At 29.9% G+C, this 10,599-nt stretch overlaps 1 protein-coding gene across 1 annotated transcript; it reads right to left on the bottom strand.

Moving 5' to 3' along the window:
- Positions 1-1,164: 1,164 nt before the first annotated feature.
- Positions 1,165-2,418, bottom strand: LOC107471736 (uncharacterized). Its single transcript, XM_016091227.3, has one exon. It carries the CDS (start codon positions 2,286-2,288, stop codon positions 1,269-1,271), a length of 1,020 nt encoding a protein of 339 aa, XP_015946713.1. The 5' UTR covers positions 2,289-2,418; the 3' UTR covers positions 1,165-1,268.
- Positions 2,419-10,599: the final 8,181 nt, after the last annotated feature.

Genomic DNA, 10,599 nt, shown 5'->3' on the forward strand with positions numbered 1-10,599 from the left:
AAATCAAATACAAAAATGTTCAATACGTTCTTGGTACATATATATCAATTAATCATTACTAATTATATATATTAATATACTCTAATTAACCAAGGTTTCAAACTCCTTAGTGCAGTTGCTTTATGTGTTTGTCTTCCTTCTATGTATCTCCCTGCTACTGTTCATTTGCATGGAAAAGAAAGTGATGCACACTAGATAGATAACAGTCAAATTAGTGAAATGAATGTTGCTGACCCACTTTGTGCCTTATAGAATATAGACAGTACGATGTTTTCTGACATAGAGATTGCATTATTTACATTTGTCATGTGTGTCAAGTTTTTATGTATTTATTTCGTCTAGACACCATGTGGTTGGGGCAGATTTCGTTTTCAACCAAGTGTGTATATCAATGTTTCGGTGCATAAATTCTGATTTTATAATTTCACTTTTTATAATTAAAAAACTATTTATTTTATAAAGTTTATAAAGAATATACGAAAAGTAATTTTTAATAAAACTAATTTCTGTTAAAAAATAAAGTTGAAACTTGAAACAAACACAATACTAAAAACTATTCGAGTCTCCAACACGAAAACAATCACTTGGTAAATATTTTTCCTATAGTTATTTTCTTCTCTCAATTATAATTATTATGCGAGGCTTATTTTTGTGCAGGTTACTAGCTCAGCTGATCTAACCTAATATGTTTTTCGATTTTGTTAATAGGTAATGATTTTTATAAACAATGTGAACAATAGATTCTAAAATTTTAGAATTGATTTAATAAAGTAAAAAAAAAATACTCTATTCTCAAATTATTTTTTAAATTTTAATATTAGGATAAACATTTGCACACTTAATAAATTGAATATTTAGTCATTGTTATTGTGCATGACTAAATTGAATCAAAAGAAATAATCGTCCAATTAAAAATAATGAACATACTCGTCTACATATCTATTAAATTGAACATCCCACATATCCATTATTCACATATTGTTTAGTATTCTCATTGTCAACCTATATTTTTCCTATATTTTTTCTCTTCTTTTTTTATTTTTAAGGAAAAATAGTTAGTTTAATTTTCAGGCATGGCGATAAGAAAAACCAAAAATAGATAGAGGAATAGTCGCAAGCAGAAGATAACCAAAAAAAAAAGTTACTATTTTGAGTAACACCAAGTTAAACTTATAAGCCATGTTCTATATGGTTGTAAATCTTATTGAATTCTATACCGACTAAAACAATAGACACACAAAAAGGAAAAGAAAACTACGATCCTTATATTATAACGGTTTAACTAGAGAATTTCGATTCACGATGAGATGTGTTGGGAATGGAAGCATTGAAGAAAATAAAAAGGAGGCCTGTTTGAGGAGATGAAGTAGAATGAGAAGCAATATGGCTCCAAAAGAAGCAGCAAGTGTCGCATGATGATGATGAGGTGATTTTGCTGCCAGATAAACACAATCCAGAAATATGAAAAGCCAGCTTAGCCTTTCCATAAGCCCCTTAATCCTCTGCAACATGATTCTGTTGTTGCCGGCGGCGGCGATTCTGCATATAATCCTGAAACAGAGAACCCCAACAACCATGAAAGTGGTGAGTGACCAAGCCCTGTACCTAACCACCTTCCCTCCCACCACCAGCTCCTCTTTCCTGCACACACAAGAATCGCACTCTCCTGACAATCTCGAATTCTTCATGGCGTCCAAGCCCGTGTAATAAGGCATCACCACATAGTCCAGGTACAGGCTTGCATGCAGGATTCCTGATACTGTCGATGCTGCAAACAATGCATACCTCAAGTCCTTCTTCTTCTTGTTCTCATCTTCTTCTTCCTCTTCCTCCTCCTCCTCCTCCTGAGAGTCAAAGACCAATGCAGAGATGAGGACCAGGTGGAGAATTGCAGGGCCAGTGGATGATATTGGGAATAATGTGTTGATTTGAGGACCCTTTGCAAAGGTTAAGATCACTAGTGGGAGTGATATTGGTCCACATGGAAGCAGGTACCTTGTTGTTCTTTGTGTTGATGAAGAAGAAGAAGAATAACGAGACCTTGCAGTGGTAGCAACAATCACAAGTGTCACCAAATAAGAAGCTGTCGCGAAGAGGAGGACCAAGATATCAACATAAGGTGGGTAATTTGCAGGGTAAGTTGTCTCGCACACATAATGGTAAGGGCAATTCAGTAAATCTAAGGTTTCCTCGACTTGCCAGCTAATGCATTTGAAGAATGTGGCGGCGGCATGGGCATCTGCTGCTGTTAAGGTTAGGTCCCGTCCAGGTTGGATTGTTGGGAGCATATTATTCTCAATTCGCTTAGCTTGCTTTAATTTGATTTGTTTTGTTCTGCTGTGTTGCGTCTGTTAAATTAACTTTATTATTATGGTTATGGTTGGATATTGTTGTTGGTGGTATGAATTAGAACTAGACCAAGAAAGACCAACTAACCAAGTTTATTTCCCACTCCATAGTCCACATATAGAGAGGAAAAGTGTTGGTTTCAATGGGAAGCGTATTGCTGAGTGGAAGGAAGCAAGATTGATTTCAAAAGAGTGCAATAAGATTAAGGCAACGTGACTCCAAAGGGAAAGGGTTATGGTTTGGTGAGTGATGCCCATTCATTTCATTTTATTTGATGTGCTGTGCTGCCAAATAATATTGGTATACCAACACTCCCTCATTTCGACCCTTCCTATTTAATTCATTTTTACAAATCATTTGTTATTCTTATTTCTTCATTAAATTATGGTACGCTGGGAGATCACAAACATGCTCATGCTCAAGTTTCGCAATGCATCTTTTCATTCCTATTAGGATATTTTATACTTGACCGTTCTATAAATGATTTTATAAACGCTCATCGAATTTAAAACTATATCCTAATTTTATTTCTATCAGATTTTGCTTGCATCCTTTTCTTTTCTTGAATCGATACTAATAAACTTTTTTCATTTTTTACACTTGAAAAAAATTAACTCCTAGTATTTTTTGGTCCTTAAAAAATTATAAGAGTTATGCTACGTGTACACCAAAATCAGCTTCGAAAGTTAGCCACAGTACAAAATACATATTAGAATACAAATACACATTGAAAATAAATTAAACTACATATATATTTATACACCAATACATTGATAGTTGATTTTAGTGGCTGATTTTGATGTACAAATAATATTTTTGAAATTGTAATTTTTTTTATTAAAATTATGAGGATAATTAGAAAGTTAATTTTTTTTAATTAATATCAGTCAATTTTTTAAAAGTATTTTTTTTATCTTAATTTTTAAATCTTAAATTTTAAGTTTTGAATTCTAATTCTTAAATATTAATTTAAATTCTAAATCTTTTAAAAATTAAAAAAATTAAAATAAAAAAATTAACTAATTAAAAATCGAATATTTTAATTATTCATAAAATTAATGCATTCATATCATATTCTTCAACAAAACGACCAATAATAAGCTCGCTCTGTTTGCAAAACAGAAAATGTTAGAATTAGAAACTTTATGTAGTAATTTTGTAGTTAGCTGTATTCATAAAGTAACTATTTCATGCATGTGTCCAAACCAATTATACCTTTCCTTGGACTCTAGCTAGCATAATTAGATTTGGTTTGATAAAATTTTTTGAAGAAGTATTTGTATTTTTTGAAAGTATAAATATTTTATTTTGTATTTGATAAATAAAAAATTTATGTGTTTATATTTATAGTTTTTAAAAGTTAAAAGTATTTCTTTTGAAAGTACTTAAAGAAGAGGTTTTTAAAATTAATTTGTGTTTATTAAAATTAAAAAATTTAATATAACTTTATAAATTAATCAATATTCAAATTTAATACTTACATTAATATTTATTATAGTATTTTTAAATTTTAAAAACTATTTTATCAAATGTGTTTGTTTTTTTTATATTTATTAAAAATTATTTTTAATTTAATTTATCAAATTCAAATGCTATCATTTATAAACTATTTTTAAAAAGTAAAAATTTTACCAAACTAAATCTTATATTAACGGTGTATAATTTTTTTTTTGCTTAGGTGTATAGTAGATATCTTTAATATAAGATATCAAAATTTTCGTGTGTCAACTAGGGAATGTTTCTACGTAAGATGAAATCGGATCTGTCTTTGTTTAGATTCGACTTTAAATATTAATCAGGTTGATTTTCAGATTTTTACTCATTTAGTACGTAAACTTTCATTATTTTCAGATCACAATAAAATTTGAGCCCAAACCAGATGAAAATGGACTTCATATGAAATCTAAACTAAAATAAATAAATAAAAACAACTTGTTACTAATGGATTTTTTTTTTTCAAAACTTAATATCAAAATGTTTTTCTTTTAAAACTATTAACTTAGATGTCACTCTTTTTATATTACTATAATTAATTATAATTAAAAATTTAAAACTTAACAAATTAAAAGAGTGGCATTTAGATAATTACCTTCAAAAGATTATGACATTTTAATAATATATTTCAAAAAAAAAAGCATGGCACATCGATAAAAAGATCCAACTAATGAAACTTAAGATGTAGCGTTAAAAATTAGTATAAATTTGTTTTATATAAATTCTAATTCATCAATAATTGCCACAGCCAAATATATATTATAAAAGTAAAATACTTTATTAGAATTGGACTCAACAAATCAAGTATAAACTCACTCAATTAAAAACAAATAAATTTATTTTACTAAATATAAAACTTATTTAGAAAACTGAATTAATAAAATTAAAAGATTATGATAAACACAATGAAAAATATTATAACAATTCAACAAGTACATAATAATAATAATAATAATAATAATAATAATAATAATAAATGGTTTAGTCTGGTCAGATCGGGTGATTTGAACTTTGGTCTTGACTCAATTGAATGATTTAGCCAAGGCATTTAATTTGATTTCGTGTTTGACTTAACCCTATCGAATTCGAACCGTGTTTAGAATTTAAAATTGAGACCAAATCGTATTATAAACACCCTCTAATATCAAGGAAATCAAACCTGCACACTAAAAAATAAAGTGACCAAACCTAAAATCTACGACTCTACGTTTAGAAATGGAAAATGAAAATAAATATGCTGAGCAGTGAGGTTGAATAAGTTTAAAATATGAAGAAAAAGAAAGTTAAGATGGACTAATTCTTTAAAGAGAAAAAATGAAAATTTATTACGTATCTACCAAATAAAAGGCTGACAAACAGCAGGTGAGAACACTTAATATAAAAATTTCGATTAACTTTTTATAAAATTGATAATTAATAATTTATTAACTAATAATTTAATCAAATTTATTAAATCATTTAAGTATATAAATTCTTACCGATGCTCAAATGTAAAACATAGTCAGAGACCTCATAATACAAATACAACTAAAACATACACAAATCCTCCTCAATACCTTTATTATTTAATTAGCTTTTTGGTTTCTAAGGCAATGTCTTAACAAAACACAAATAACATGATGTCAATCAACATAGAATATGTTGTTGATAATCTACATAGTTAAGACCCTTAAAATTTAGAAACAAGACAAATAAATTTTTACTAAAAAATAACAAATGACAAATTTAGAATACGATCACAAACTTATATATATTGATACAATATAAAAATTAAAATAGATAAATAAAAACCTACCATGTAGATTATATTTATTTTTGTCTATAGTTTTTATTTATTTTTTAAAAATATTATATTACTATATGTACAAAAATATCTTTATAAATAATTATAAAAAATTAGTAATCTTATCAGAATAATTACCATTTTTTAAAAGTACGAAAGAAAACAAATAAACTTTTCTTACAACGCATATGCGGAAAATAGGCACGTGGTAAGGCTTATGGTTCACTTGTGTATGCTCGTTAAAATTTTGGATGGTAATAATACTAGTTCTCAACTGAAATTATAATGAGTGAATACCCCACCACCCCTCATAATTATTTCGAAAGGATAACGAGACTTCCAAAAAAAAAATATCTAATCCGATTCTTGATATATTTTTTTTTTTAGGATTGATTAGTCTCTGTGCAAAAAAATAACATTAATTTTTTTTACACAAGGATTAATCAATACCATAAAAATAAAGCTCAAGAACCGGGTTATTTTTTTTTTATCAAGAATCTCATTGTCTTTTGAGATAATTGTCGGAGGCTATTTTGAATTTTTCTCAATTATAATTAAAGGAAAAATGATAATTAAACAAAAATAAAGGATACTTCTATTATTTCTTATTTGGCATACTTTATTTTTTGATTATACTACAATGAAGTTTTAGTAAAGAATAAAAATTTTTGTTTAACAAAAAAAATTACATAAAAAATTGTTATGTGCAACAATGCACATATTTTTTCCTAAATTTAATAAAAAAAATATTCTTTATCCAAATTTATTTTTCACCAAAAAATTATTTATTTGTATGATATATTTGTATGATATAAAAGATAAGTCTATAATCTTTTCTCACATATCAATCATTTAAAAAATATAGAAAGTTTATAAAATATATCTTATTTAATAAAAAAATGATACGAAGACAATCTCTTAACAAGCCTAGGGACGGATATATATAGGGACGGATATATATATTGTAGCGGGAGCAAGTCCTCCCTTACAATTTGAATTTTTTTTTTTAAATAGTATGCGATAATAATATTTATTTGTCCTTACTAAATTATTTTTGGATTTGTCACTTGTTACAAGTCTATTAGAGTACGTCTTGTATTGAACGTTAATGAGTTGAAATATCTACAAAAATTACTAACTCTTAAATTAAAAAAAAAAAGTTAAAGAGATTCTTTCTTATGAACTATTATTTTCTATTTATTTGGATAGATTAATAACTATTGTTTTCTACTCCTAATTTTTGCATTGATTTACATTCACCTGAATAACAGCTTGAAACTGAATTATCATAACTCTCTAATTATCTAAATTTAATGTGATACGTGACATATAATTATATCATCTTTGGATTTTTAGGATTTTGTGTGGCTTGCAAACTAGAATTTTAACTTAAACCTTCTAATTAGATTAAGTGACCAAAAAATTGGCAGTTAATTGAGTTAGAGGAGGATTAAAGTACTAAGGAATTGGAGTCTAATCACTTAAAGTTTGCTATGAATGGAATCTTTGCATAATCAAAGTAGTTAATAAGAATTGTTAATTCTAAAATTTGAACATCTCAACACTACAAGAAAAACACCCATTCAGGTACACTTGAAAAGTGTAGCCAAAAGTGAAAAAAAATGATGCCTTAGGCTACGGCTACGCTTTTTGGGCTACGGCTACGCTTTTTGGAGTGATTCCTATTCGGCCGTTGCCTATTCTCAAAGGCTACGCTTTTCTGCACCAAGGGCTACGCTTTTGGCGTTTGGGAATAGGCTACGCTTTTCAAGTGATGCTGTCCAAGACCAAAGGCTACGCTTTTCAGCTTTCATTTTTCCAGAATAGGCTACGCTTTTCAACGCTACTGCATCACTTGTAAAGCGTAGCCACATTGTATACCATAGCTACTTTTTATAAGCGTAGCCTTAGATCCCTCTTTTTTTTTTGTATACTATAGCTACTGTATATAAGTATAGCCTTAGGTCCCTCATTGTTTTTTTTTTATTTTCTATATATATATATTCTAATAATTTTTTTTTCTAAAACCTAATATTTAGTAATATGATTATATATATAATCCTATTTTTTTAATTAAATTAGTTAAAAATTATAAAATAAAAATAAATACATAATAATACCATACAATATTCTTTAAATAATAAAAATTATCCTTTAACAAAATATATTTATAATGAACTAAAAATATTGGGATGATCATAAATGAGTATTCATACATCTCACACTAAATTAAACATACCCATATCAAAATATACATTAGACCACTTAGAATTTACTACTAATAAACTATAAAAAATTAAAATATTGTATCCTACATAAGTATCTTCTAATAAAAGTTATTAATCTTCTGATAGAAGAGAAAAAAACAAATTAATATCAAATAGAGCATCTAACATCTGCGACTGAATTGAATATATATTGAAGCAAATTCTTGGCTTCTCCTGCGTCCTCTATTCGTAAAGGCCCGCTCTCGTTTTTTTGCCTCGGAAAGCTGAGAAGTCATTGCCATACAATACTGTTCTTGTCATACAATATTGTTCACGAAATAGTCTGATTCCAGCAGTCAAAACACAAACATTTGTGAATTAGAGATTCTTACTAATTAAAGTAATTTACCCATCAATATATAAGATTAAATTACAATGTGTCAAACTTTCAAAATTGACTCTTGAGCAAGAGAATTATCAGAATTTTGAATTAGAGGAGAAAAAAAAGAAGATGAAGTCGCTGTCCTCACCTAGCAAAGAAACTCGAAGAACAGTTGGGTGAGTGAAACGCAGCTCCCTCTTAAGCTTCAGTCAGCTCCCTCCTTGGCCATCATTCTCTTTCTCTTGGTGCTATGGTTGATGAAGAGCCAAAAACTTGAAGAACACTCCTGTTTTTGCTCCCTGGTGCTTTGGCTATTCCTCTGTTCCTTGCCCTCTCTCTACTGTCTGTGAATTCATGAGGGAGACAGATAGAGACAGACAGAGAATGGCCCTCCATTCCTCCTCTGATTTTTGAACGTGAAATCTTGTTGACCCTGCCATTCAATATTCAATATTAGGGCAATCACTTGATAAACTTTGACTTCACTAGTTCACTAGTTCACCATCTACACCCACATTTAGATCCTTCTGCAACTCACATGATTAGTACGACCATTGCTATACTTATGAACAATACTTATCTTCAAGAAATGGAAAAGAGCTACAATAGGGGACTGAACCGACCACTTAGAATTTAGAAACATGCAAGATTACAGCTCTTGAATCAAATTAGACACAAGATTCTGCAAAACCACTATTTTTCAATATGTATATTTATAAACCAATTTGCAGAAACTGGTTTCACATTCTAATGCGAAAGAAACCAAATTTACTCACAGAAATTAATTTTCATGAATTGAAATTTAAAAGACAAAACTGAATCATAGGTAAAATCTGAGAAAGCAAACACAAAGTACTAAAAAAATGACTAAAAGGAATACTCCTATTATTACTAATTAAAAAGGCCCCAAAGTTTGATTTAGTGGCTTTATTAGTTCACTGAGGAATTTTCTTCACTCTTGCACACCAAGAGCCTGGCTGTTCTCAATAAACAGGTAGGTAAATGAGCATTGGAATTTGGAATCGGTAGCGGCAAGTCTTATGAATGAATCTGAGATTTGATATTATAATTTTTAATTATAGTTGATAAGAAGAAATATGGTTAAAAGTGCCAAAGAAAGCATAAAGCAGAAAGCCAGCAAATCAGAAATCTATGGGAATCTGCAGGCTGTGTTTATAGAAATGGATAGCACTCAAGATATAAGCATAAGCCTTCAAACCTTGTCCCAATTGAAGAATAGCTAAGTTTATATTATTCATCTTGAATTGTGATTTTTCACAGAATCATTCAGTGGCGAAAGAACTAGCTGAATTAAATATATCATAAACTCACCCAGATTTATGAACTTGAAATAAATAAATCAAATTAGACATAATAAATAAATTAATAACAATGACAAGCATACGCAAACCCAGATTTTCTTGGCTTGTGGAAAATTGTTAGTAGCATTGCATATAATACAGGTCACTAGAATTGATATGATCCTTTGAAAAATCACTAAGAAAAATCACTGTAAGGACACTATTCTATTCTTTATCAGAAGGTTAAACAACGCAGCTTCATTAACAAATAATCTAACAATACTCATTAATCTGTTAAACCACGCAGCTTCATCAATTCATAAAACCCCCAAATTAAAACCCATATTTCACAGATTAAAACCCCTAAATTAAAACCCCTAAAATCGGAACCCTAAACCTCTGAAATTTCAGAACCAAATAGAAATCAATACATACATAATCAACACGGAGATGACGATGATGAGAAGCACGGAGATGACGATGGTGAGGGCGGCGCAGCGATGATTTGTGCAGAACGGCGAAGAAGAGCGATGGTCTGTGCAGTGGTGACAATGGCAAAGGTGATGAGCGACGATGGTGAACGGTGAGTGGTTACTGGGTGGCGACGGTCAACAGCGACGGTAAGAATGGCGAAGGTGAGAGTTGTGCGCGACAGGGTTGGCGAAGGTAAGGGCGGCGCAGCGACGAGAAGACGATGGTAAGGGCGGCACAGCGACGAGGAGGAGGGCGAAGAGAAGCGACGGTGAGTGGTGGGTGAGAGGGTTTCTGTAGCGAGAGTGTTTCTTCGATGGTGAGCTTTGGATTTGGAGGGATCGAGATGAAGGCTAAGTCTGGGTTTTGGATTTGGAGGGACAAAAATTTCATTAAGTGTTTGAGTTTTGCTTTCGAAAACTGAGGAAAAAAATTTATTAAGTGTCAAATCTTTTGCTTTAGATACATTAGGCATCATTTTTGAAGTGTATCCAAAACTTAATAAATAGGCTACTCTTTAAAAGCGTTTTCTTAGATACAAAAAGTGGACCCATAAATATTAACATACGCTACGCTTTTTAAGTGATTTCTATAATACCTAAGGCTACACTT

The sequence above is a fragment of the Arachis duranensis genome, chromosome 10, assembly GCF_000817695.3.
Source record: "Arachis duranensis cultivar V14167 chromosome 10, aradu.V14167.gnm2.J7QH, whole genome shotgun sequence".
In the NCBI taxonomy this organism is placed as follows: Eukaryota; Viridiplantae; Streptophyta; class Magnoliopsida; order Fabales; family Fabaceae; genus Arachis; species Arachis duranensis.